The 27,764-nt window shown below is 54.9% G+C and overlaps 1 protein-coding gene across 4 annotated transcripts; it reads left to right on the forward strand.

Moving 5' to 3' along the window:
* The first annotated feature begins 2,431 nt into the window (after nucleotides 1-2,431).
* On the forward strand, nucleotides 2,432-27,764 carry MAP7D1 (MAP7 domain containing 1). 4 transcript variants are annotated; one of them, XM_032160253.2, is made up of 18 exons: nucleotides 2,432-2,731; nucleotides 17,907-18,251; nucleotides 18,436-18,504; nucleotides 19,386-19,549; nucleotides 20,291-20,405; nucleotides 21,824-21,934; nucleotides 23,125-23,247; nucleotides 23,344-23,507; nucleotides 23,624-23,769; nucleotides 24,785-25,113; nucleotides 25,331-25,508; nucleotides 25,598-25,736; nucleotides 25,838-25,942; nucleotides 26,179-26,232; nucleotides 26,432-26,474; nucleotides 26,580-26,670; nucleotides 26,788-26,981; nucleotides 27,163-27,764. In XM_032160253.2, exons 1-18 carry the CDS (start codon nucleotides 2,686-2,688, stop codon nucleotides 27,171-27,173), a joined length of 2,427 nt encoding a protein of 808 aa, XP_032016144.1. In that variant the 5' UTR covers nucleotides 2,432-2,685; the 3' UTR covers nucleotides 27,174-27,764. The 4 variants fall into 4 exon arrangements, with proteins under 4 accessions (XP_032016144.1, XP_032016142.1, XP_032016143.1 ...); XM_032160251.2 differs by having other exon boundaries at nucleotides 23,125-23,507; nucleotides 26,429-26,474; XM_032160252.2 differs by having other exon boundaries at nucleotides 23,125-23,507.

The raw sequence follows: 27,764 nt of genomic DNA on the forward strand, positions 1-27,764 counted from the left end.
AAAATTGCCCTTGGTTGAGAACCCCCTGACATAGGCTAATACCACGCGCTGTTTTTAGTGAGCTCCCCACAGTCAATCCCAAAGACAATAGAGTTCCAGTTCTACAGTCTGCTCACCCTTCCTCTACTGAAAAACCCCATGATCTTCAACAGCTCCCCATGCTCGTTTCCAAGCCATTTGGCATTCAAGTCCTCCTACGTGGGCTGTCGCTGGCCTATCTGTTCATTTTTAGCTGCCATTTCCACCTCCACTATTCTTTTTGTTTGTTTGGCTGTTTGTTTGTTTTGTTGTGGCAGGGTCTCATTCTGTTGCTCAGGCTGAAGTGCAGTGGCATGATCTCGGCTCACTGCAACCTCCGCCTCCGGGGTTCAAACGATTCTCCTGCCTCAGCCTCTGGAGTAGCTGGGATTACAGGTGCCCGCCACCACACCTGGCTAACTTTTGTATTTTTGGCAGAGACAGGGTTTCACCATGTTGGCCAGGCTGATCTCGAACTCCTGACTTCAAGCGATCCTCCCACCTCGGCCTCCCAAATTGCTGGGGTTACAGTGTGAGCCACCACAGCCAGCCACTAGTCTTGAGCCGTAGCCAATGTGGGTATCTCGCTACTCCCATCCATCCATCCATCCATCCATCCATCCATCCATCCATCTTTATCCCTTCAGTAATCTCAAGACAAGCGGTGAGAGGTGGGAGAAGAACCATCCCAGAGGGCTCCCCCCATACGTGTTCCTGAATTCTCCTGAGTCTGGTCACTGCCTGGGTCAGGTCCGGCCTGTCCAGCTCTGGAAGAGGCAGGCTGTGAGGCCTCTGACCTCACAAAGCACTGTCTTGAACTCTGTCACCTCCCACCCTGCAGATAAGATGACTGACACAAAGATGGGGGATCTGCTCCTCGTCCTTCCACTTTTACTCATCAATGCCTTCATCACCATTATACTTATTTACTGAGCACTTCCTAGATGCCAGGTTCTGTGCTCAGCACTTCAGTTCCATTGCCTTATTTAATCTTTACAAAGACCCCAAGATACCTCATAGCACTATTATTTTTCTGATTCGTAGGAGAGCAAATTAGATTTTAGAAAAGTTAAGTCACTAGCTCAAGGTTACCGGCTCCAGTTGCCACCCTTCTATCATCATCCTTTTCTAATGTTTTTGGGCCAGAGGGGACACCATTCCCTTCCCAGGCCTTCCCAAGAGTGTCCAAGCCCCCAGGTAGGCACACATCCCAGGACAGGCTGCTCCCAGGTTGCCTAAGCCCCTGACCCTTTTGTTTCCCACTCTAACCCTCCAAATGGCCGCTTTCTGGAGCTGCTTAAAGGAAGGAGGCACTGGTGGGAAGGGGGGCAAGGGGGACAGTATCTCACTGGGCCTAATCTCTGGACAATGAAGAACTAGAGAACTGACCTTCTAGAAGTCAGGACAAAGGGCAGGGCCAGGGTGGGCAGGGCCCAGCTGCCCCTCCTCCTCCCCCCCAACCCAAGTGCCTGCAGCAGCACCATCATCCATCCACCTTCCCAGCAAGCTCCCCACTCTGCCCCGGGCTGGGCCTGGCTTGGCTTGAAGCCCTCACCTCAGCTGGCACCAACAAGGGGGCTGGGAGTCCACTCTGGAGGGCTGGGAAGCAGGGCTACTTTGGGGAGTGGATTCTGGAGGGGGTCACCACCCCCTCATCGACAGACCACGGGGAGAAAATCCTTCTGGGGTGATTGGCGGGGTCGTCTGGTGGGGGTGGGGGAGGTTCAGGGCTAGGACCACCCAGTTTGGAGCCGGGAGGGACCCAGCAGATTAGAGACCTGGGTAAGGCAGCTGCGCAGGGCTGTAATTACCCCCAGAGGAGCAGGGAAGACACAAGCCCAGGATGCCAGAGCAAGGGCGGCAGCAAGGCTCCCAGACCTCTCCCCAGCCCAGCCATCAGCAGGGGAGAGAAAGCGAAACCCTTTCAGGGGTCTCCTTGTGACTCTCCTTCATGCCTCCCGACGTCCCCCGGGCCGCTTTGGTTTAGGTGGGTTTGAACGAGAATTTGGACTCGAAGCTGCCTTCTCAGCCCCAGTGCCAGAGCCCCCAAACTCCAGGGTGGGAACGGGGAGTCCCAGCCATGCTCCCCCTCTCCCCCAGTCCCCGCGGCGGGTGAGTCACCCGAGCGCTCCCTACATAGTCCTCTGGCGCTGCGGCGCGTACCAAGGCGCGGACGCAGGGGGAGGCAGCTGGCGCGGCGAACTCCTGGAGCCGTGGCGCCCGCTCGGCCGTGGCCGTGGGAGAGGCGCCGGGAGGCTGCGGGCGCGGGGCTCCGGGGCGGGGGCGGTGCGGACGGAGCGGACGGCGCGGGCGCGGGGGGCTGGGTCCCGGGGCGCTGGTGGGGCGGACCCCCCCCGCCTCGAACTTGGTACGCGCCAGCGAGAGGCCAGGCCCAGCCCGGGCGGTACAATAGGGTTGGGCCGAGGCCGGGACTGGGCCGGCGCCGGGCAGGGAACGGGATCGCGGCCGCAGCCGAGAGACCCCGGGCGACCGGCACCTCCGAGCCTCGCGGGCCACCTGCCTCGACCTTCCCCGGGGCGCCCCCGCCTCCGAGTCGCTGCTTGCCGGGCCGGGCCGGGCGTGATGCGCCGCGGGACCCCTGTCCTGGCCACTGGCCGCCGCCGCCGCCGCCGCTGAGACCCCGAGACCCCCAGTGACGCCGCAGCCATGGAGAGCGGCCCGCGTGCGGAGCTGGGGGCGGGCGCACCCCCAGGTATGCCGGGAGCCACGCGGAGGCGAGATGGGGGTAGATGGAGGGGCTGCGGGGCGGCCGAGGATGAGGCCGGCCGGCTGGGCGGGGACCCCTCCGCCGCCGCGCCCTCTGACCACTTGGAAGTTTAAAAATAAAGGCTGCGGCGGCGGCGGCTCCCGGTTCGCGATGCATCCTCTGACAGCTGCCCCCTCCCCCACCCCGGGTGCCGGACGCATCGGGCGTCGGGAGCCGCAGGGACCCCGCGCAGGAGTTGTCGGGGTGACCCTTCTGCCCCAGCTTAGTGCCATCTCAGCTTCCCCGCCCCCACGTCCCTTCCCGATCCACCCCGGGCCCTGAAGATCCTCTTCTACTGAGCTAGGGCTTCCGTCCCCTTCCCCATCCCCCGTGGCACATGTGACCCCATCCTGAGTGTATCGGGGGTCCAGATTCTCAGGCCTGGGCCCTGCATACCGACGCCTCGGCCTTAGTACCCGTACCCTTAGGCCCTGGCCCAGACCTCGCCCCCACCCCATCCGTCCAGCTGCCGCGCAAAGGGCCGGTTGCTGCTGCGGGCCGGCGGGGAGGGGAAAGGAGGGAGGGGAGGGGAGAGGGAGGTCTCTAGCCGCTGCTGCCAAGTAACCCGCCGGATAAAGGCGAGGGGGAGGGGGAGGCGGCATTGTTTGGGGCGAGGGCGGGAGCTGGGGAGTGGGCCGCCTCTCCTGCAGCCAGGCCTACTCCGGAGCCCACCCAGCCTGATTCGGGGAGGAGGGGGACAGAAGTAAATTTGCTTCTCCTGCCTGCCCTCCTTCCTAGCCCCTCTGGGCCCGAATCTCCCACTAGAGAATGAGGTAAAGGCTCCAGGCCCGCACTCCCTGGACCTGCCACATCATTCCCCAGCCTGAGGCTTTGATACCTCCCCTCTTACTCTCTTTTTTTTCTCTCTTTCTGCCCACACCTCGGACCACCAAAACTCCCCTCCCCTCCCTCACCCCACCAACCACCAGTGCTCAGGACTTCTGCAAATCCCATTCGGATCTGGGAGCAGCTGATGAGGGGGTGGGGACAGGTTTCTGGTTGGGCTTGGTTTTGGAGGGAGGCTATTTCTCTTTCTTCCTGGAAGGGGAGGGAAGAAGATGATTACTGAGGACCCAACTTCTGTTCCCATTGACTCAGGGGGGAGGTGGCCCCATCCCCACACCCCCATGGAGTCCTGAGCCTAATCCTGTCACCTCCCTGCCCCTTGGGGTGTGGGCCCAGGATGAAACAGTTTGTGTGGGTGCGGAGAGCCCAGGATAAGGTGGGGCCGATGGGCTGTGGGTGGGCTCCTCCCCATGCCAGCGAGGATGCTTCTAGGGGACTGTCTGGGTGTGGGACCTGGGAGAACAGGGAGGGGAGGCTACCATCAGACTGGTGGGTTTCAGGAGGCTTGTAGGCTGGGCTGGAAACAAGGGTGGCTGGGTCTGTCCTGGTTTGGCTGAGCCTGAGAGGGGACACCCAGGGAGGCCCAGCCTGAGTCCAGCCTCAGCTTACTGGCCCTCTGCACCTAAGGGCCTCTGGCACTGGTGTATAGTTGGGGGCCTGAATGGGGGTGGTGACTGGGATACAGAGCCTGAGCTGGTGGCTAGTTTATAATTAGGGTACTTAGGGAGGATGCCTAGACTGAATATGAGAGCATGGGTGAGATGCTTGGCTCTCCTGGGGGCAGGGGGGAGGCTGGGTGGGCGGGGAGGGCTGGGTCAGGGGCTGGTGGGCAGACTGCAAATAGGCTTCCTGCATTGGGAGGACTCTTCTATACACAGGGATCTAGATGAGATCTAGGGATCACGTGAGAACGTGGATCAGGATGGTGGCAGTTCCCCACACAGAATAGTCAAAGGTGACAGGAGTCCTCTGCGGGGCTTTCTGGGAGTAAATGTGCTCACAGCATGTGCCCTGTGATGGTCTGAGGCATGGGTCTGACACTCCGAGAGCATGTGACACGATTCCTGCTCCCTTTAGTTCCTTTTTGCACTTGGACACTGAGCAGTAACAGGGGATGGCGTGGAGTAGAGGACAAGTGTGGGGACTACTTTCAGGTCAGAAAACCTGGATGGAAATCCCAGTTAGCCATGTACCGGCTACTGGACTGGAGCAAGTGACTTACCTCCTGGAGCCACAGTTTCTGCCCCTGGAAAATAGGGCCAGTGTTGTCAACCTTGTGGGGTTAATGTGAGGGTTAGAGATGATTTAACTCAAGGAATCTGGCACGCAGACACCAGACACCTGCAGTAAAGTGTTATTACCATTATTGTGGTTATGCTCCTGCAACCGGTGCCAGCAGGGAGGTATGAAATATAGGGGAGGGTGGGAGCAGGAATTGGAAGTCAATTTGTTTAAGAGTGTAGATTCTGGAATTAAATAGTTTAAGTCTCCACTTCGTAACTTATCTCTGTGTGACCTCAGTAAGTTGCTTAACCTAAGTCTTAAGTTTGCCCATCTGTAAAATGAGAATAATGCTAGAAATTATCTCATAGAGACATCGGCATCCTTAAATTAGATGAAAACAGAAAACACTTAAACTGGGCCCTGGCACATAGCTAGTGCTCAGTAAGTGCTAGCTATTTGTTATTTATTTATTTATTTATTTATTTATTTAGAGACAGAGTCTTGCTCTTGTCACCCAGAGTCTTGCTCTTGTCACCCAGGGTCTTGCTCTTGTCACCCAGGCTGGAGCGCAATGCCACGATCTCGGCACACTGCAACCTCCGCCTCCCAGGTGCAAGCGATTCTCTTGCCTCAGCCTCTCAAGTAGCTGGGATTGCAGGCGCCTGCCACTGCGCCTGGCTAATTTTTGTATTTTTAGTAGAGACAGGGTTTCGCCATGTTGGCCAGGCTGGTCTCGAACTCCTGACCTCGTGATCTTCCCGCCTTGGCCTCCCAAAGTGCTGGGATTACAGGCATGAGCCACCACCCCCAGCCTAGCTATTTGTTTTTTGATGTTATTTTTAATTGGGTCAGAAGCCTAAGATGTGATTGATTAGAGTTGTAGGAGGTAAGTATAGGACAAGAAGGCAGGGGAGAGGGGAGTTCTAGGCAGACATGAGCTAGGGTGTATCCAGGGAACAGAGGGGCCCCATACCTGAAGTGGAACAGTGGGAACAGGAGAGAAGACCCAAGAAACGGGTGCAACCGGCTATCCAGCACACCCATGCTGATGCCCCACCATATGCCAGCTCGGTGTAGTCTATGTGGACAGCAGAGAAGTGAATCAGACAGAGTTTTGACCCTTGGGGAACTCTTAACCCGGCCAGGAAGGCAGATGTGTTCACTGCAGGGAAACCAGGTATAATGGTAATAGTGTGCAGTGGGCTGTGCTTGTGGAAGGCTTCATGGAGGAGGCAGCATTTGAGGTGGATCTGAAAGGATGAGTAGACGTTGGTGAGACCGGCACAGTGGGCCGTGGCCATACATCCAGCAGCCAGCTGGCTGGCACCTCCCAATGACAGCTTCCTAGTCCCTTCCTGGGCTGGTGGGCCCAATAATGAGGCCTCTAATGAGCCCCTAATGTGCAGTCACGCATATGCAAATAAGGTGGAAGGGACACTAGGCCAGCTCAGGTCCCCTTTCCCAACAGGATAGTAGGGAAGGGCTGAGGGAAGGGACTGAAAGCTGGGCCCAGACTAGAATGGCTATACTTGACGGCCATCAGGTCAGGTCTCAGGTCTGACCCAGGCTGGAAGTTAGGCCACAGGCAGCTGGGACCCATGTCCTTAGGTCCCTGCTGGGCCTTGGGGCTAGTGAGGGAGCCAACTAGCCAGGCCCAGATAATGCAGCTTTGTTGGCTGGTGGTAGCTCTGCCTGGCACCCAGGGGCACAGCCTTCAGTGTTTCCTCCACCACTTCTCAGCTGCAGCTCTGCCCTGAGGGGAGCAGAGAGCCTGGGAGGGCATAGGGAACATGGTATTGCTGCCCTTACTAGCGCTGCTCAGCAGTTGTAAGCGATGATGTGAGCCAGGTAGAGACTCCCTGGTGAACCAAGTTATTTCCCATTAATTATCTCTGACTTATTATCTCCTATTCATTAAGGGCCTTCTCTGTGCCAGGCACAATGCTCAGCATGTCACAGGCATTGTCTCATTTGTTCCTCACCACAGTCCCATGAGTAGAGACTAGCATTATTCCCACTTTACAGATGAGGCTCAGAGAGATGAAATCACTTGCCTAAAGTCACACAGCTAGCAACTGGCAGAGGCAGGATTTGAACTCAAATCTCTCTGACTCTGAAATCTGTGCCCCAAACCTCTAAGCTGAATTATCATGGCTAAGCTATCCAGTGACAAGGTCTGGCCTGGCTTCCCTCCCATGACTGGCCTGTGTGGGCATCTTGGTCTTGGGGACCCCATAATCTTTTCCCTGGCAGGCAGAGGTAGCCCCAGCAGAGCCCTGGGTCCTCTGGGAAGCCTGTCAGGTTGGAGCCTAAGCAGTTGAACCAGGAGGAAGGCCCTGGACCCAGGTGGTGGTAATAGTCCAGCCAGGGGGGCATCTCCAGGCCTTGGCCTGAGGTTGGGCCTCTGCCTTCAGCATCTGGGCAACGGCCTGGGCAGCCCTGCTGGGGCTGAGGGAGGGATGTGGTGGGGCCCAGGCTGCGGGATGGGGTCATTTCCTGCCGCCTAAAATAACAGGAAGTGGGTGCTCCTGATTGGAGGCTGGGAACAATGGCCGCCAGCCAGGCCAGAGAGTTCCTTCAGATCTGTAGTCTCAGTCAGGTTCCCGGCTTTATCACCCACAGAAGCCAGTGGCCTGGTCCCAGGGCCCCACTGCCCAACTGCTGGAGCAGGCTGCCTCCTCCTAGGGCACTCCCTCTCAGAGCCGGCTTGGCTCTGTCCAGGCCAGGGATAATGCTGCCCCCTAAGGGTCCCTCCTCTCCTGGCCCCACAATTAGGCATTCCCCAGAGTTTGCCCTTTCTACCCACCTCCTATTCTCCCAGCCCAGATCTCTCCAGGAGAGGGAATCCAGGAGGCTGTCCCCACTGGGATGCAGGCAGGGTAAAGACGGTCATGCTGATCGGGTCCAAACCCCAGCTTTGCTACTCACTAGCCGTGGAGCTTAAGTAAGTGTCTTAATCTCTGAAACTGTTTCCTCGTTTGTAAAATGGGGTAATAATATCTACCTCATAGGATTGTGGCAAAGATTAAGTGAACTAATGAGTTTAACGTGTTTAGCTGTGTCTGACAAAAGCATTAGCTGTTGCTCTTGTTAATCGGACTTTCTCTGGGCTTAGGGAAATAATTTGCTCAGGAGCAGAAGTGACCTGGATGACGCTGTATAAATATTCCGGGGACATTGTGTCTCTGTGTGCTGTGTGTGTCTCTGAGGCTTTGTCTGTGCCTTAGAGGAGGTACCTGGCCCCGTACTCTGTGGGTACGTCTGTGTGTCTCAGATATGTGTAGAGTTTTGAATCCCAGTAAGTCTGTTTCCTCTGCATGTGTGTGTATGTGTGTGTGAGTGTGTGTGTGAGTGTGTGTGTGTGAGAGAGAGAGGAGAATATGTCTTGTCTCTCGCCATTGTGCAGGCCCTGTTTACACTGTCTGGTGTCTGTCTCTGTTGTGTGCACGTCTGTCTGCCTGTGTGTCTCTGCCCTCTGCCTGCCTCTCTGTCTTCGCCTGCTCTAGTGTTGCCACCTAGGAATCTGCAGTGAGGGCCAGGAGGACTCTTGCTAGAGATGCTGAGCTCTGTTCTGTCTTCTCTCGGCCTCATGCCTTTGCCTCTCCCATGCTTCCTGCCTGAGGTGCTGTCTGTGCACCCCCACACCACAACCAGCCCTCACCCAGGCACTCCCTCGCGCTGCCCCTGGAGGTGGGTTGTTCTCCCCTACCTCACTTCCCGCCTTTTGGGAGCCAGCCTGGGCAGGAGCCTGCCTTCCCTACATTCCTGTGCTCTGAGCTCAGTGCCTGCTTGCCCCACCTGCACCCTTCACTTTTGTGGGGGAAGTCTCCCTGGGGGAACCACGGAATCACTTCCTTCTTCAGAGAACATGCAGGAGCTTCAGGGCGGGGTGATGTGACCGCCTACCAGAAATAGCATGACATAAGGGTTTTAAGGGTTTTGTCATCAGACAACTCTGGATTCAAATCCTACCTCTGACACTGGCATGAACGATCCACTTAATCTAAGTTCTCTCACCTGTGAAATGGGGGCCATCACAGAACTTTCCTTTTAGGATTGTCATCAGAATCAAATGGGATAAGGGAAAGTGCTTGGTTTATGTTAGAGCTTCAGTAAATTAGTTTGGGCCTGGAAACTGGCTGGGGACGTGCAGGTTCTGAGATGAACATGAGATTTAGTGTTTAGAGAGACTAGGCTTTGGAGCAGCTTGAGGGTCTAAATACACACTAGGCAGGTAGCTTTCTACAGTACCCCCCACCCACACATCTACATACCCAGCCTCCCACCCACCCACCCATCGGACTTTGAGACAGAGTCTCGCTGTCGCCCAGGCTGGAGTGCAGTGGTGCGATCTCGGCTCACTGCCGGCTCCGCCCCCCGGGTTCACGCCATTCTCCTGCCTCAGCCTCCCGAGTAGCTGGGACTACAGGCGCCTGCCATCTCGCCTGGCTAATTTTTTGTATTTTTAGTAGAGACGGGGTTTCACTGTGTTAGCCAGGATGGTCTCGATCTCCTGACCTCGTGATCCGCCCGCCTTGGCTTCCCAAAGTGCTGGGATTACAGGCGTGAGCCACCGCGCCGGCCGGACATTCATTAAACAGACACAGAACTCCCACTCTGTGCCAGGCAGGTCCTGTATAAGACGCTGGGGCTGCAAAAAGGACTAAGACTGAGTTTCTTCTCTTGATAGGCTCTCACACTGACAAGGGCAGGGGGTGGCAGGCAAACAGAAAAGCTAGACTGAGTTATCAGTGTTGTGAGAGGAATATTTGGCCCAGCAAGAGCTGTTGGGGTGGGAGGAGGGAGAGACAAAAGGAAAGGACTGCCAGCTCTCAGAGGGTGGAGATGGGGTGTTAGTATTCTGAGACATGTGACAGTCTCTCTGAGGGACTTGGCCCTGATCTTTCTGCAGACCCCAGGCACAGCCCCTATTGGAGCTCTTAGAAAGACAGGACTTTTTGACCTCACAACGCAACCCACCACTGCACCTTTGCCCTGCTAATGCTCTTTGTGCCAAGAAATAAATACAAATTATTTGTCTCTTATCTCATTCTTAACAAATACTTCTGGTAAATATTAGTGTAGCAAAATAAAACCAACAGTGGCAAAACCTCACAATCTGCCATAGACCAAAAATAAGATAAAATTAAGTAGCTGAAGGATCATATTTGATGGTTAAAAATGAGAATGGTCATAAATAGATTAACCATACTGTATAGATAACTAACCAAGGAGTTTTGGCTTAATGTGATTTGCTCCACGTAACACTGTCCCAATGACATTTCATCAGGGTTGGCATAATTCTGAAGAAAATATTTGTATTCAGGGTCAGTAGTGTGCCAGGTCACAAGAGGAGTTCCAAACTTCTTGTTTGCCTCTTGAGAAGTTTTTCTTGTTGAGCTGCTGGAGTAAACACTCATTATTATTTTTATTAACTTCTACCTGTGTGGCTTAGTCCAGGAAGCTGCCCAAACACTATTGAGATGGAGTTGTTTTGCTTCTCTTCAAATGTTTATCTTTTTGCAATAAGTTGCCACATAGATATATACTTTTTTTTTTTTTTTTTGAGACAGGGTCTGATTCTGTCACCCAGGCTGGAGTGCAGTGGTGCAATCTCAGATCACTGCGGCCTCCACCTCTGGGTTCAAGGGATCCTTCTCTCAGCCTCCCAAGCAGCTGGGACTACAGGCGTGCACAACCACGCCCAGCTAATTTTTGTATTTTTAGTAGACGTGGGGTTTTGCCATTTGCCCAGGCTGCTCCCAAACTCCTGGGCTCAAACGATCTGCTCGCCTCGGCCTCCCAAAGTGCTGGGATTACAGGCATGAGCCACTGCGCCCAGCCTGGATCTACTCTTTATTAGAGTAAAACTCTTCTATATGCACTTGCTTTAGGCTGGGGCAGCCTCATAGTATAGCACTTTATGTGTGCTATACTGTTTATTCAACTATTTTATGACTGTCTCCATATACTTGGCACTGTGGTAGCTGCTGGTGATGCAGCAGTGAGCAAAATAGACATGGCCAGCTCTTGTGGGGCTCCCTCACCTTCTAGGAGGAGGCTGACAATAAGGAAAGAACCATGCAAGGAAGTTTAAAATCATAACAGTGACAGTGTTCCAAAGGCATATGAAGCCATTACTATATACAACAAGGGAATTTATCCTAATCAGAGAAGCCAAGGAAGGCTTCCATGAGGAAGTGATGACTGAACTAACATATGAAGGGCAAATAGGAGTTAGCTAAGAAAAGAGAGTATGTGCAAAAGCCCTGTGGCAGGAGGGAGTGTGGACGGTCATCAGCATTAAAGGAAGGTCAGTGTGGCTGGAGTTCAGAGAGCAAGGGGGGAGCAGGGTAGGAGAGGAGATCCAAGAAGTAGGGGGAGGGAGTCGGGGACTTCAGATTATACTGGACCAGTAGGGTGAGTTCAAGAAGGGGAAGCCACTGACAAGTTTCAAGTGGCAAAGAGCACCATGATCAGATTTGCATTTGCTCTGGCTGCTCAGTGGAACAGAGTGGGAATGGGTGCAGGTGAGCAGTGAGAGGACTTTGTAGTAATCCAGGTGAGAGCGATGATGGTGGTGATGATATCTGCCTGGGTGTAGTTCATTCATTTCTTCATTCAACAAATAGTTATGGAGGACCTATATGCCAGGCTCTGTTGGCCCTAGAGATAGACCAGCTAACAAAATAGGCAAAAATGTGTGCCCTCATAGAGATTATATTCTAGCAGTGCGAGACTGTTAAAATGGTGTTAATGCCTATGGGGAAAAAGAAGACTTGGAAAGAAAAATCTACAGTTGTAACTGGGAGGGAGACTTCAACTGCAGTTTGTAGTTTTATTTAATTGTTTTTCTTCTTCTGAGACAGCATCTTACTCTGTTGCCCATGCTGGAGTACAGTGGTATAATCATCACTCACTGTAGCCTCAAACTCCTGGGCTCAAGGTATCCTCCTGCCTTAGCCTCCTAAGTAGCTGAGACTACAGGTGCGCACCACCATGCCCAGCTGTCTTTTATTTTTTAGTTGAGATAGGGTCTCGCTGTGTTGCCCAGGCTGTTCTCAAGCTCCTGGCCTCAAGTGATCCTCCCACTTCGGTCTCCCAAATTGCTGGGATTACAGGTGTGAGCCACCTTGCCTGGCCTTTATTTAATTTTATTTAAAATTTTTCTTTTCTTTTTTTTTTTTTTAGAGACAGGGTTTTGCTTTGTCATCCATGCTGGAGTACAGCAGCATGATCATAGTTCACTGTAACCTCAGTCTCTATGTCAGCATGTCATGATGCCTGAGTAATTAAAAAAATTTTTTTTTAGAGATGGAATCTCACTATGTTATCCAGGCTGATCTCAAACTCCTGGCCTTAAGGGATCCTGCTGTCTGGGTCTCCCAAAGTGTTGGGATTACAGGCATAAGCCACCGCACCAGGCCTGCAGTTTGTAGCTTTTTTTTTTTTTTTTTTTGGAGATGGAGTCTCACTCTGTCGCCCAGGCTGGAGTGCAGTGGTGCGATCTCCGCTCACTGCAACCTCCGCCTCCTGGGTTCAAGTGATTCACCAGCCTCAGCCTCCCAAGTAGCTGGGATTACAGGCACATGCTACCACACCCAGCTAATTTTTGTATTTTTTAGTAGACGGGATTTCGCCATTGTGGCCAGGCTGGTCTCGAACTCCTGACCTCAGGTGATCCACCTGCCTTGGCCTCCTAAGGTGCTGGAATTACAGGCGTGAGCCACCGCTCCCAGCCCAGTTTGTAGTTTTAAATAGGGGCTAAGGGAAGGCTCCATTTAAAAGTGACATCAAAATAAAGACCTGAAGGAGGGGAGGGAATGAGGCACGCAGAATCTGGGGGCAGAGAATTCAAGGCAGAGAAACAGCCACTGAGGAAATATTGTTTCCTCACTGCAAAGCCCTGAGGCAGAAATCTCCCCGACACCCTTAAGGGATGGTGGCTGAAAAACTGAGCAAGCAGAGAAGACGAGACAAGGTCGAAGAGGTCAGGATCCTGGGGAGTCCTCAATAGGGTACTATGATGACTTTGGCTTTTTCTTCCCCTCAGATGAGGAGTCTTTGCAGGATTTTGTCAGAGGAGTGACGTGATCTGACTTTTTTTTTTTTTCTTGCGACAGAGTCTTGCTCTGTCGCCCAGGCTGGAGTGCAGTGGTGCCATCTCGGCTCACTGCAAACTCCACCTCCCGGGTTCAAGCAATTCTCCTGCCTCAGCCTCCCGTGTACCTGGGACTACAGGCGCCTGCCACCACACCTGGCTAATTTTTTGTGTTTTTAGTACAGACAGGGTTTCACTGTGTTGGCCAGGATGGTCTCGATCTCCTGACCTCGTGATCCGCCTACCTCAGCCTCCCAAAGTGCTGGGATTACAGGAGTGAGCCACCGCGCCCGGCCAATATGACTTATTTTTAAACAGAATCACTCTGGCTACTGTTTTGAGAAAAGACCCAGGGGGAACAAAGACTGGAGCAGGGAATCTTTTATCAGAGCTGATAGTAGTTCTGACCCAAGTGATAGAAATGGAGATAGTGAGAAATGATTACATTTGAGATCTGTTTTGAAGATAAAGGCAGAAGGATTTGCTGAGAGATTAGACATGGGGTGTGATGTAGTTGCCATTAACTGAGATGGGGAAAATGGGGAGAAGCAGGCTTTTGGGGGAAGATCAGGAGCTCAGTTTGGGATGTGTTAAATTGGGGGCATCTTTGAGACACACAGGGGTGTCAAGCAGCTGGGAGTTGCATGGGTGAAACTAGACCTCAAGGGAGAGGCCTGAGCTGGCGTCATCAGCGGTGATGGTATTTAAATCTGTGAGTCTGGATGAGGTCACCAAGGGAGTGTGGTAGACAGAAAATAAATGAGGTCCTCCACTCAGCCCTAGGGCACTCCAGCGCTGAGAGGTTGGGAGGTTCAGACAGGATCAGCAGAGATGACTGAGAAATGACAGTCAGCAAGGTAGAAGGAAAACTAGGAGAATGTGCTGTCTTCAAAGCCAGGTGACGACAGTGTTTCCAGGAGCAGTCAGAAATCAACTGTGGCAGATGCAGCTGCACAGTGGCCAAGGAAGATGAGGGCTGGAAAACTGCCTGCTGGATTTAGCAGCATGGAGGTCACGGGTGTCCTTGAGAAGTGCAATGTTGCAGAGCAGTGGGGGTAAGGCCTGGCTGAAGCATTTCCTCCTGGCAGAGATGGGGAGACATGGATATATTCTTCGGGGCAGGTGCTGCTTACCAAGCCCCTGCCAGGTGCCACTGATGATGTACCCATCTGTACCAACTCCCCATGTGTACCAACAACTCCATGAGGGAACTGTGGTTACACAGGCTCAGGGCTTGCCCAAGGTTCACCTGGAGCCGAGGTCCTCAGTCAGGCCTGTCCGACTCTGAAGCCTATGACCTTTCTGCTCCACTGCATCTGATGCCTGGGTGCAGGTTCTTCCAAGCCTCACTCCTCTACCTCCTCCCAGCCTCCTTTCACATAGCGAGTCGGAACCTCGCTGGGGACTCACTGACTATCTTGCCTGGTGGGTGTGATTTGCCTAGGTGTAGACAAACACCCGCCTACCAGTTTTCCTTGCAACACCTGCAGCACGCACAGGTGCTTGGAGAATGGCAATAAACAGACCTCACCCTCAACCTTCAAGCTTAATACTTACACACCCAGACTTTGGCTTCAGACAGTCCTGAGTTCAAATCCCAACTCTGAGCTGGGCGCGGTGGCTCACACCTGTAATCCCAGCACTTTGGGAGGCTGAGTCGGGCGGATCACGAGGTCAAGAGATGGAGACTAGCCTGGCCAACATGGTGAAACCCCGTCTCTACTAAAAATACAAAAATTAGCTGGGTGTGGTGGTGCATGCCTGTTGTCCCAGCTACTCTGGAGGCTGGGGCAGGAGAATTGCTTGAACCTGGGAGGCGGAGGTTGCAGTGAGCCGAGGTCGTACCACTGCACTCCAGCCTGGCGACAGAGTGAGACTGTCTCAGAAAAAAAAAAAAAAAGCCCAACTCTGCCACATACTAGTTGTATGACTGTGTGGATCGCTTAGCAGGTTGGGCCTTGGTTGCCTCACTTGTATAATGGGGATAAGAATCTCTGCCTCTCAGAGCTGTGAGGACACAGGATACATCACTGTCAGTGAGTAGTAAGCACTCACTAGAGTGAGTAACTGGTTTTGTTGACTACTGGAATTGGTAAAGGAGTTTGCAGCTGGCTGGGAAATAGATTAGCAGTGACCAGGCAGCCGTCTCCTGCTGGTATGGGAAGAGATGGGTGGCTTGTCGTGTAGCCTTGGAGTTGGTGGAGTTGGAGGGGTAATGGGGGAGACAGGGCCTCAGCTAGGGCTCTTGCCTGGAGCCTAGAAAGCTGGATGGGAAGGAATGAGGGGGAAAATAGTGTGAGCCTCAGATAATTTATTGCGTAACACCTTTTCCCTCATATTGCCTTCAACAAGGCAGGAGGGTATAATGGGTAAGGACAGGCTCTGATGATAGCTGCTGGGTCCAAGTCCAGGCTCCTTGACTGACCAGCTGAGTGATCTCAAATTACCTCTTTTTTTGCTTCAGCTTTTTTTTACTTTACTGCCCTCATCTATATGAGGACTCCTTCATAACTATTGTCAGTGAGGATTAAAACTAATAACATTTAAGGCCAGGTGCAGTGGCTCACACCTGTAATCCCAGCACTTTGGGAGGCTGAGTGGGCAGATCACTTGAGGCCAGGAGTTTGAGAACAGCCTGGCCAACATGGCACAACCCCATCTCTACTAAAAATACAAAAATTAGCCAGGTATGGTGGTTCATGCCTGTAATCCCAGCTACTCGGGAGGCTGAGGCACAAGAATCACTTGAGCCTGGGAGGCAGAATTTGCAGTAGGCCAAGATCACACCATTGAACTCCAGCCTGGGCAAGAGTGAGACTTTGTCTCAAAAAAAAAAAAAAATCCAGCCTGGGCAAGAGTGAGACTTTGTCTCAAAAAAAAAAAAAAAAAAAAACAAAAAAAAAAAAAAAAAAAAAACCAATGTGTATAAAAATTCTGAGGCTGGGCATGGTGGCTCACACCTGTAATCCCAGCACTTTGGGAGGTCGAGGTGGGCAGACCACCTGAAGTCGGGAGGAGTTCGAGACCAGCCTGGCCAACATGGTGAAACCCCATTTCTACTAAAAATACAAAAATTAGCTGGGCATGGTGGCAGGCGCCTGTAATCCCAGCTACTTGGGAGGCTGAGGCAGGATAATCACTTGGAACTTGGAAGGCAGAGGTTGCAGTGAGCCGAGATCGTGCCAATGCACTCCAGCCTGGGCAACAGAGCGAGGCCCTGTCTTGAAAAAAAAAAAAAAAAGGCCGGGCGCAGTGGGCAGTGGCTCACGCCTGTAATCCCAGCACTTTGGGAGGCCGAGGCGGGCGGATCACGAGGTCAGGAGCTCGAGACCATCCTGGCTAACACCGTGAAACCCCGTCTCTACTAAAAATACAAAAAATTAGCCAGGCGTGGTGGCGGGCGCCTGTAGTCCCAGCTACTCGGGAGGCTGAAGCAGGAGAATGGGGTGAACACAGGAGGCGGAGCTTGCAGTGAGCCCAGATTGCACCACTGTACTCCAGCCGGGGTGACAGAGCGAGACTCTGTCTCAAAAAAAAAAAAAAGAATGAAAAACGTTTCCTTAGATGAAGCTTCCCACAGATGCCGGCCCTGCTCCCTAAGCAAGTTGGTAGCTGTGTTCCCATTGATCTCAGTGCCTGGATGGTAGCAGCAGATGGCACCAGGGCTCAACATACAGAAGCTTCTGTTTGGGAGACCAGGAGGCTTCATAAGACCAACAGGGAGTGCTGTTTGCTGGCTGACATGTGGATAGTGCCAGGCACTTTGCTGACATTCCCTGCTAGCTTGGGCTTGTTATCCCCGTTTTACAGATATCAAAATTGAGGCTGAGCCAGGCATGGTGATAGGTGCCTGTAATCCCAGGTACTTGGGAGACTGAGGCAGCAGGATCTCTTGAACTCAGGAGTTCGAATCCAGCCTGGGCCACGTAGCAAGACCTTATCTCTTAAAAAACAAAAATTTAAAAAAAGGGACTTAAAGGAACTAACTAGACCCTGAAAAAATTCACTAGCAGCAAGCAGACTTCGGGGAAAACAAAGCAAAACAAAACAAAACAACCTGAGGCCGAGAGAGGTTGACTGGCTTGTCCATGGTTGTCAGCTGGGGAAGCAAGCCCTCTCTTCCCATCTTCCGCATCTGACTGACTCTGAGGCCTGTCTCTCACTTGCCCCACATGTGTATATGTCAAATCGTGTGGCTGCCTCACTTCACTTCGATGTCTTTTACAGGATTCCTACAATAGTCATGTCTTAAAAGCAGAAATTTGGGTGTGGCTTGGGGAAAAAAGATTATAAAGTGGACGTAGCTTGTTGCCAATGGAATCTTCACTGCAAAGCATTCCACTAGAGCCCATACTTACGTCCTTCCTCTTGGTCAGTCCCATGTGCCCAGCACTGGCGCCCTCTGTGAACAGACCTTGGGTTGGGCACAGTCACCCAGAGGTAAAGCAGAAAGGAGAGGGAGGCAGACGTGGAAACAAATCAGTGCATTTGGTGCACCAATAAGTGCTACAAGCTTGTTCTCAGCTTTTCCAACATACCCTGCTCCATTCTGCCCCTTCGCATATACTCTTCTCTGCCAACACCTCTCCTTGCTTTGCTGACTTCAGCTTATCCTTCGGATCTCAGCTTGGTTGGTACTTCTTTAGCAAGCCCTCCCCATGTAGGTTAACCATCTCTGCTTTGCTGCCCCAGACATAGTATTTATTCTCTACTGTAGTTGCCTAGCTATTTGTCTGTCTGCCCTGCTAGAGGGTAAGCGCCACAGAGGCAGGGATCATGGCTATTTTCTCACCATTATATCATAAGTATCTGGAACAGGTCCTGGCACATAGAAATAACTCAAACACACGTGAATGAAGAAGACGGTTGAACAAGGGAGAGGGCCACATATGGAGCTGATGGCACAGATGAGCAACCTGACCTCTCTCCTCTCTTTTGTTGGTCTTTCAGCTGTGGTCGCCAGGACCCCCCCAGAGCCAAGACCTTCTCCAGAAGGTGACCCTTCCCCCCCACCACCACCGATGTCAGCCCTGGTCCCCGACACTCCCCCGGACACCCCTCCTGCCATGAAGAATGCCACTAGCTCTAAGCAGCTCCCACTGGAACCAGAGAGCCCCTCAGGGCAGGTCGGGCCTAGGCCAGCCCCCCCGCAGGAAGAGTCCCCTTCCTCTGAAGCAAAGAGCAGAGGACCCACCCCACCAGCCACGGGCCCACGGGATGCCAGACCTCCTCGAAGGAGCAGCCAGCCATCTCCAACAGCAGTGCCAGCCTCTGACAGCCCTCCCACCAAGCAAGGTGTGTGTCATGACCCTGGCCTGGGCCTAAACCTCTTGGCCCTGGATCATGCCAACTGAAAGAGTCCTGTTTGCCCTAGAGGAGATGAAGAAAGGCTGGGGTGAGGCCCGGAGGGAGGGATCTGAGGCTGACTCCTCTTTGGGGACAGCCTTTTGACCTGTCTGTTCTTGTTCCCTCTGCTCAGAGGTGAAGAAGGCAGGAGAGAGACACAAGCTGGCAAAGGAGCGGCGAGAAGAGCGGGCCAAGTACCTGGGTGAGTGAGCAGGGAGCCTCATCATCTTCTTCATCGTCATCATCAGCATCCTGTTAATAACACTAACAGGCTGGGGCACGGTGGCTCATACCTGTAATCCCAGCACTTTGGGAGGCCGAGGCGGGCGAATCACCTGAGGTTGGGAGTTGGAGACCAGCCTGACCAACATGGAGAAACCCCGTCTCTACTAAAAATACAAAAAATTAGCCAGGCGTGGTAGCACATCCCTGTAATCCCAGCTACTCGGGAGACTGAGATAGGAGAATCGCTTGAACCTGGGAGGCAGAGGTTGTGGTGAGCCGAGATTGTGCCATTGCACTCTAGCCTGGGCAACAAGAGTGAAACTCCGTCTCAAAAAAAAAAAAAAACAAAAAAACCACCGACACTTCTGCAACACTTAATTATGTGCACTGTGCTAAGAGCAGGACACACATCTAATTTAATCCTCAACCCATTTTGAGGAGGAAACAGAGGCTCAGAGAGATGAAATCATTTGCTTAAGCCACACAGCTAGTAGAGTGGCTGACACTCAGACCCGGAAGCCTCCTGTCACCCCAAATCCCACGCTCTTAATCACAGTATGTGGACATCTGTCTGGTAGGCCCCCCAGGTCAGATGGGGATCTTGCACTAAAGCATTCATTTCTCCTTCAGCCCTGAGAGCCCATAAGGCCGATGGAGGAGAAATAGGCCTCTCCTGAGTCCTGTCTTCAGTGAGCCTCTCAATTTGAGGGGGTTGTTTCAGACTGAAAGCTCCACCTAAGCAGGCAGGAGAAAGACCCACCCAGGGCATGGGTAGCAGGGCTGACCACTTGGAGGAAATGTCCTTGGCCCAGGGCTGCTGCAGAACCCTTCACACGCCACTGGCTCCTTTGTCCACAGCGGCCAAGAAGGCAGTGTGGCTGGAGAAGGAGGAGAAGGCCAAGGTGCTGCGGGAGAAGCAGCTCCAGGAGCGCCGGCGCCGGCTGGAGGAGCAACGTCTTAAAGCCGAGCAACGCCGTGCAGCCCTGGAGGAACGGCAGCGGCAGAAGCTCGAGAAAAACAAGGTGCGGGATGGGTCTCCGTGAATCCATGTACGCGTGTGCTCACCGTCTGCATACTGGTGCAGTGTGTACGCACATCCATGTTCACGGCTCTGCCTTATCTGTGTCTATGTGGCCCTATTTGTGTTCACATCTACAGTTGTGTCCCTGTGTTAGAATATCTGGGCACCTGTGCAACTGCAGGCACATTTGCTTCGGACTGTGCCGCTGTAGGCCCCTGTAACTGTTTACTGTCAGTACCTGTGTTCGTACATGTACCCCATGTGTCTGTGTGTATGTATGCAGGTATGCATCTGTGTGAGCGTGCCTAGCTCTGTGACATGGGTAAAGCCCTAGCTCGAGTGCTGGTGAGGAAATGAAGGAAATGGCCACCTGGCCCTACCTGGGAGGGCCTCAGGCTAGAGGGAACACATAGCCCCAAGGTCAGGACCCTCAGTGCCTGAGATGTGGCCTTGCCTGGGAGCCCCAGGTAGGGGGAGTCCCACCCAATCCTCAGAGAATCAACTCATGCACTCAGGAAATGACTCAAGAACACTGAAAAGCTCCCCAAGAACAAGTCGAAAGGGATCTTGGTCCTTAATCATAGCAAGGATTTGGTAACCTTGGTTACCTGCAATGAGTCAGGAAAAGACTCCAAGAGAAGGGAGTAGGGGAGGCACCGTCACAGGAGGAAGAAGGGCCTCTATCCCAAATTCGATGAATGTTCCGAGTCCACATCTCTCTCTTCTCCCCACCTTCCCCCAGGAGCGCTATGAAGCAGCCATCCAACGGTCAGTGAAGAAGACATGGGCCGAAATCCGGCAGCAGCGCTGGTCCTGGGCAGGGGCCCTACACCACAGCTCTCCAGGACGTAAGACCAGTGAGTAGGCTGGAGGGGCTGGGGAGTGGGTGGGCAAGGCTGGGATGGCAAGTAAGGGAAGGGAACAACTTCCCTACAAAAAGCTGGTGGCTCCCTGCAGCAGGTGTGCCTTGCTTTATGTGACTTGTGTCTTTTAGAACGGTCTGTAAGCCAAACTGTCCCTTCCCAAGGACTTCCACTATCAAATCAGAGATGGATTCTCTCCATTTGGTTTGCTCTTTAAACCTCTGTCATTTTAGGATTAGCCTTCTTTGCGCCTGTCAATTATTATTAGTTGTTGATACATAAAAGACTTTAATGCCCTACAGACACTGGATCTTAAAGAAACTGTCACTCCTTGTCTTGGAAGGTAGATTTTTGTCTCTGAGTTTTCTCCGCGTAGGGCCACCGTGGATTTTGGTCTGATTCTTTGCTGGCATGTATGTACCACTGTGCTTGGATGTCTTTATGCAATGGCAAGTTTCAGTATTTCTAGCTGTGTATCTTCTGTTTATGTGCTCCTGGACCCGTGCATTGTGTGTCTTAATATGTGTTTGCCTTGGCGTGTTTGTGGCCTTGTGTACCCCAGTGAGGGCTCCTAAGTCAGACAGACTTGGTTTCCAGCTCTGGCACTTGCAGCGTAACCTTTAACTTCTCGAAGTCTCACTTTCTTCATCTATAAACTGGGGATAGTGATACTACTTGCCCCTGAGGTGGTAGATAGATGTTTGAAGGATCAAATGAGGTCACATGTGTGTGGTGCCCCACACAGTACCTGGCACATGGTAAGCATCAACAAATGTGAGCTGCTACAAATGTCATGATGAGGTTGCTTCAATGTGTTTGTGGCTTGTGTGCATCTGGGTCTGACACACTATCTGTTAGTGTTTGTGTCTCTGTCCCTGTGCATGTCTGCACACATGTGTGCATGCCGAAGTATCTGCCACTCTATATGCCTGTGTCTGCATGTCTTTTTGTGATTCTGGATGAATACATGGATTTGTGCAAGTGACTGTGACTGCGTAGGTCCTGTTTAGGAGCGTTTTTGCATTTATCCCAGTACGGGGGTGTTGGATCCATAACGCCTTGGCTGGGCAGTGTCAGCAAGTGCTAGTGCTGAGTGGTTATGGGGAGGGGTTGCAGTACTCAGCCGTAAGGAATGGCTTCCTTGGTCTGGCCAGGAAAGCTGTAGTTTCTCTAGTTTTACTCATCTCCTCCCTTTGTTCCTTCTCCGTCGGCTCCCCCAACCCAGGTTGTCTCTGGTCACCTTCCCCCCACCCTCCCTCTCCCAGGGCCAAGGCTGCCTCCTGCTCCTCATCCTAGCCTGCCCACTCCTCCCTCTCCCACCCTGCCCTCGGAGCATCCTGCATGGAAGGCCTCGGTGCCCCCCACTGGCTCCTGCCGGCCCGGCCCTAATGCCGTGTCTTTTCCCCCTCCAGGTGGGAGCAGGTGCTCCGTGTCGGCAGTTAACCTGCCCAAACACGTGGACTCTATAATCAACAAGCGGCTCTCAAAGTCCTCTGCCACGCTCTGGAACTCCCCCAGTAGAAGTAAGAGAAGGCCCAGCCCTTCCCCCTCCAGAGCCCCTTGTAGCTCCCACCAAGCCTCCTCCAGAGCTCAGCAAGAACACCAGGTCCCTGGAGCCCTCACATACTCCAGGCCCCCATCCCCACTCTACCTTACCCAGGGCTCTGTGCCCCTCGGGGGAGCTGGCATATGGGTCTGGACCCTGAGGACAGAGGTTGCCCTGTAGGAGAGGAGAACAGAGACAAAACACAATGCCGCAGAGGGCAGGAAGCCTGGCAGGGGCCTCAAGAGCAAGTTGGAGGTGGTGGCTGGGGGTGGGGACAGGCAGGCAGCCTTTTCTGCAACCACAGCCAGCTGGCCTGGGCCAACCTTAGCCAGGTGGCATTATCCCCATGTGTCAGACTGGCCTGGGTGCTGTGGGGTGGAGGGGTCCCTCATTCTGGCTCCACCGTAGAGGGCCCATGCAATCCTGCCCTCTCTGCCTTCAGAGCCCCAGCCATGGCCTTGGCTGGTTCCAGAGTTGAGCCAACCAAGGTGGCATAGCCCCTGCATTCCCACCATGCCCTGGTGCTCATATGTGAAGGAGCCATGGTGGGAGTTATTTATAAGTTTCTCTTGCATTTGTTTGGTTGCTTTGTTGCCTAGCAACCAAATCAGCTGCTGTACCAACCCCACCTGACTGAGGCTTAAAAATAGCCCAGCAGCTGATGGGACAGAGCACGGTGGCCTAGGGCAGGCAGGCACCCTAGCAGCCTCTCCCTGGCACAGGACTGCTAAAAGCTGGGTCAGAGGAGCACAAGGACCCTCACTGTCCCGAATCCATGGGACAGCCTCGGCTGGGTCAGCCCTCTGACAGCAGGAGGGGCAAGACCTTACGCTGGGACATGGCAGAGGGCAATTGGGTCTTCTTCCAATCCTGGATGGCTCCTTCCTATATGCGCGGTTCAGGGCCCCTTCACCTGGGGAGCGTTGTAGGCGGGGACCCTCATCCGATGCAGGATGTTGCCCTGGGAAGTGTCTGGTTGCCTGGGTCTGCAGTGGAAGTCCAGATCGTAGGGAGGACAAGTGTGGCCCCAGTGTGATTGTGGGGAGAGGCCTCCCGGGTGAGAAGCCTTGGCCTTGGCATGGGGATGGTGCCTGGTCTGCCCCCTTGCCTCTTCCTGCCTCCTACGGCCCCCACGGTGACCGGCTTCGCCTGGCCTTCTACCCCCAGATCGCAGCCTGCAGCTGAGCGCATGGGAGAGCAGCATCGTGGATCGTCTGATGACGCCCACCCTCTCCTTCCTTGCTCGGAGTCGCAGCGCGGTCACACTGCCCCGCAACGGCCGGGACCAGGGTAGGGGCCGCGACCCTGGGAGAGGCCCCACGTGGGGCCGGGCAGGGGCCAGCCTGGCGCGCGGGCCGCAACCCGACCGCACTCATCCCTCTGCAGCCGTGCCGGTGTGCCCGCGCTCGGCCTCCGCCAGCCCCCTGACGCCGTGCAGCGCCCCCCGAAGCGTGCACCGCTGCGCCCCCGCCGGTGAGCGCGGGGAGCGCCGTAAGCCCAGCGCCGGGGGCAGCCCCGCTCCGGTGCGCCGCCGGCCAGAGGCCTCGCCGGTGAGTGGCTTTAACTGGCTCGAGTGGCCGCGCAGGTGGGGACAGGCAGCCTGGAACTGGGGAACGCGGGCGCTGCTGACCTCTACTCTCCTCTTCCGTTCCTCCTTCCCTGCCAGGTGCAGAAAAAGGAGAAGAAGGACAAGGAGCGGGAAAACGAGAAGGAGAAGAGTGCCCTAGCCCGGGAGCGCAGCCTCAAGAAGCGCCAGTCGCTGCCCGCCTCCCCGCGCGCCCGTCTCTCCGCCAGCACCGCCTCTGAGCTCAGGTGGGCGCGGGCGGTGCGAGGGACCCTGCCCCTCACCGGGTCATTTATACATCACCCACAAATATTTGTTGGGCACCCACCTCTAGAATGCAACTTCCTTGAGGGCAGATTTCTCTCTCTGTGTTTGTTTGAGACAGGATCTCCCTCTGTAACCCAGGCTGGAGTGCAGTGGCACAGTCTCGGCTCACTGCAGCCTCGACCTCCTGAGCTCAAGCTATCCTCCCACCTCAGCCTTGCAAGTGGCTGGGACTACAGGCGCGCCACCACGCTCGGCTAATTTTTTGTATTTTTGGTAGAGAAGGGGTTTCGTTACGTTGTCCAGGCTGATCTCGAACTCCTGAGCTCAGGTGATCCACCCGCCTTGGCCTCCCAAAGTGCTGGGATTACATGTGTGAGTGTGAGCCACCCCGTCCAGCCTCCATTTTTCTGTTTGTTTGTTTTTTTTTAAGTGTTTTGGTTGCTGAAGTACCCCAACACCTAAAATAGTGCCTGGCACCTGGTAACCACTCAGTGAATACCTACTGAAGGGCCAGGGTAGTGCCTCATGCCTGTAATCCCAGCACTTTGGGAGGCCAAGGGGAGGATTGTTTGTCAGGAGGTCCAGGCTGTAGTGAGCTATGTATGATCATGCCACTGCACTCCAGCCTGGGGGTCAGCCAGATTCTGTCTTAAAAACAACAACAACAACAAAACCTGCTGAATGAATGGACCTGCCAGGTAGCACTCAGGGTGCTGAGGACGCGTTGCTGAGCTAACTCAGGCGTGGTTTTTTCTCTTATTAAGCTTACAGGCTATTGGCGGGGGACATACAGTAATCAAAGAATCCCACAGAAACATGTCATTACAAACTGGGGTGTGTGCTCTAAAAGGGAATGGTGTGTTTCTGTGAGAGCAAGAGGGGCGGGGGCGGCGCTCATGTAGCCTGGGGGAGGGGGCACCTCCCAGAGGAAGGAACAAGTTCTCAGCGTGTGGGTGTGTGTGTCTCCTAACCCTTCCCTTTTCCCTTTTCTCTTAGCCCCAAATCCAAGGCCAGGCCATCCTCTCCCTCCACATCCTGGCACAGGCCTGCCTCCCCCTGCCCCAGCCCAGGGCCAGGCCACACTCTGCCTCCAAAGCCACCGTCCCCGCGAGGCACCACTGCATCCCCCAAGGGGCGGGTTCGGAGGAAGGAGGAGGCAAAGGAGCGCCCCAGCGCCGCAGGGCCCGAGGACAAGGGCCAGAGCAAGCGCAGGGCCAGTGACGAGAAGGAGTCAGCACCCCCAGCCTCACCGGCACCTTCACCGGCGCCCTCGCCCACCCCAGCCCCGCCCCAGAAGGAGCAGCCCCCCGCGGAGACCCCTACAGGTAGGCATGAAGAGAGGGGAGGGGTGGGCCGAGCGAGAGAAGCCAGCTTCTCCTGCGTGGGGTTGTGGGCCGCCAGAGATGCCTGAGGACTGGGAGTGGGACATGGAGAGAGAAGACTTCTGCCCTCGGCAGTCCCAGGCCCAGAACACAGGCCGCTGGGAGCTGACGGCGGTGCCTGCGTGGGTGTGCTGACGCCTGATCCCCGATCCCCCTCTAGACGCTGCTCTCTTGACCTCACTCCCAGCCCCTGCTCCCCCGGTGACCCCTAGCAAACCAATGGCCGGCACCACAGACCGAGAAGAAGCCACTCGGCTCTTGGCTGAGAAGCGGCGCCAGGCCCGGGAGCAGCGGGAGCGCGAGGAGCAGGCGCGGAGGCTGCAGGCAGAAAGGGACAAGTGAGTGCGCCTCGGGGACTGAGGGGGCCCCTCGTGGGCGCTGGAGAAGAAGCAGAGGCCGAGCCTGGGCCGTTTGCTTCGTCCCCCAGGCGAATGCGAGAGGAGCAGCTGGCACGGGAGGCCGAGGCCCGGGCGGAGCGGGAGGCGGAGGCCCGGAGGCGGGAGGAGCAGGAGGCACGAGAGAAGGCGCAGGCCGAGCAGGAGGAGCAGGAGCGGCTGCAGAAGCAGGTGCCCCCGGCGGGCGGGCGGGAAGCGGCTGGGCGCGGGCGCCGCGGGCCGGGAGGGAAGGCTGGCGTCAGGTGCCCCACGCTCATGGGGGTCTTTGGCAGAAAGAGGAGGCCGAAGCTCGGTCGCGGGAAGAGGCGGAGCGGCAGCGTCTGGAGCGGGAAAAGCACTTCCAGCAGCAGGAGCAGGAGCGGCAAGAGCGCAGAAAGGTGTGCGGACGTGGGCGGGGACTTATGGGCGGGGCCTGGGCAGGGCGGGCCACGTGGGCGGGGCCTGGGCTTAGAGCCGGTGGGACGGGAAGGCGCTGGGGCAGATTCCAGTTGCTGACCTGGAGAGGGCTGCTATGAGCTGGGAGGCCCTAAGACTCCGAAGCCGGGGCTGGCTGGTGGGAGGTTTAGGATTAGGGGCGGGGCTCGAGCCTAACTGATATGCGGCCTCCAAACAGCGTCTGGAGGAGATCATGAAGCGGACTCGGAAGTCGGAAGTTTCTGAAACTAAGGTCAGAATTCCCCCGAAGGGCAGTGCTGGGCGTGGGGGGCAGGGTGTGAAAAGGAGGCTGCGGAAAGGCATCCATGGCCACGGAGAGCGAGGCTGTCGGGGAGGCCGCTGCGGCCTGGGCAAGGGGAGGGCCGAACTCAGTCCGAAGTGGCTGGGGCCGGCTGTCCCTTGAGCCTGACTGCTCTTCCTCTTCAAAGCAGAAGCAGGACAGCAAGGAAGCCAACGCCAACGGTTCCAGCCCAGGTAAAGCCCCCATTCCCCTCGCCTCCCTTCCCTTTGCCACCCTCCTCTTCCATCCTCACCTCTCTTGCCAGCCCCTGGCTGATGGCCCCTCTTTCCCTGTGACAGAGCCTGTGAAAGCTGTGGAGGCTCGGCCCCCAGGGCTGCAGAAGGAGGCTGTGCAGAAAGAGGAGCCCACCCCACAGGAGCCTCAGTGGAGGTACCAGCTTCCAATCCCAGGGTCCCTGAGCAGGGAGGCAGACTGCAGCTGGAGCCGCGGGGTGGCCTGGGCTTTCCTGGGAGGTGAGGTGCTGAGCCTTGGCCTCTGCATCCACAGTCTCCCAAGCAAGGAGTTGCCAGGGTCCCTGGTGAATGGCCTGCAGCCTCTCCCAGCACACCAGGAGAATGGCTTCTCCACCAAGGGACCCTCTGGGGACAAGAGTCTGAGCCGAACACCAGAGGCACTCCTGCCCTTTGCAGAGGCAGAAGCCTTCCTCAAGAAAGCTGTGGTGCAGTCCCCACAGGTCACAGGTAGGTCTTCTGATTTCCTGGACCCAGCTCCATTCCTCCCAGCAGCCTTCCCTGTACTCTTCAGCCCTGCCTTCTCTTCTGGCTCTGCCAGTCACCCTCTCCTGCTCCACCCTGAAGACCCCCAGCTATCTGGGCTTGGGTGCTGTTTGCCCTGACTGTTTCTCCTCCTCTTTTTCCCCAGAAGTCCTTTAAGAGGGTTTGCCTTGGATCCGGGCACAGCTGTGAGGGCTCCTCTGCATCACCTACCAGGATGTCTGGAGGAGAAAAAGACAGAACAAAGATGGAAGTGGCCTGGGCCCCTGGGGGTGGGTCCTCTCTGTTGTTTTTAATCTGCACCTTATAGACTGATGTCTCTTTGGCTGGAGCCAGATCTACCCCTCAGTGCATTCGTGTGCTCGCACGCGCAGACATCCCCTCTCCCCCATACACACACATACACTCACAGCCTCTCTGGCCTCTGCCCTTGGGGAGGGGCCACCTGTAGTATTTGCCTTGGTTTGGTGGGGTACAGTGGATGTGAATACTGTAAATAGCTTGTGCTCAGACTCCTCTGCGTGGAGAGGGTGGGTGCAGGAGGCAGACCCTCCCCCCAAAGCCCCCTGGGGAGATCTTCCTCTCTCTATTTAACTGTAACTGAGGGGAATCCCAGGTCTGGGGATGGGGGACACCTTGGGCCACAGGATACTGGTTGCTTCAGGGGTACCCATGCCCCCTGCCCTCGCCTGGAATCAGTGTTACTGCATCTGATTAAATGTCTCCAGAAATAAAGAATAATTCTGCCAA

Source organism: Hylobates moloch, unplaced genomic scaffold (assembly GCF_009828535.3).
Source record: "Hylobates moloch isolate HMO894 unplaced genomic scaffold, HMol_V3 SCAFFOLD_8, whole genome shotgun sequence".
In the NCBI taxonomy this organism is placed as follows: domain Eukaryota; kingdom Metazoa; phylum Chordata; class Mammalia; order Primates; family Hylobatidae; genus Hylobates; species Hylobates moloch.

Bases quoted from the DNA above. Each gene is read 5' to 3' on its own strand.
- MAP7D1 (XM_032160251.2), top strand. From the start codon at position 2,686: ATGGAGAGCGGCCCGCGTGCGGAGCTGGGGGCGGGCGCACCCCCAG. The intron at 25,114-25,330 runs GTAGGCATGAAG...ATCCCCCTCTAG, and splicing joins CCCCGCGGAGACCCCTACAG to ACGCTGCTCTCTTGACCTCA. The intron at 25,737-25,837 runs GTGCCCCCGGCG...GGTCTTTGGCAG, and splicing joins AGGAGCGGCTGCAGAAGCAG to AAAGAGGAGGCCGAAGCTCG.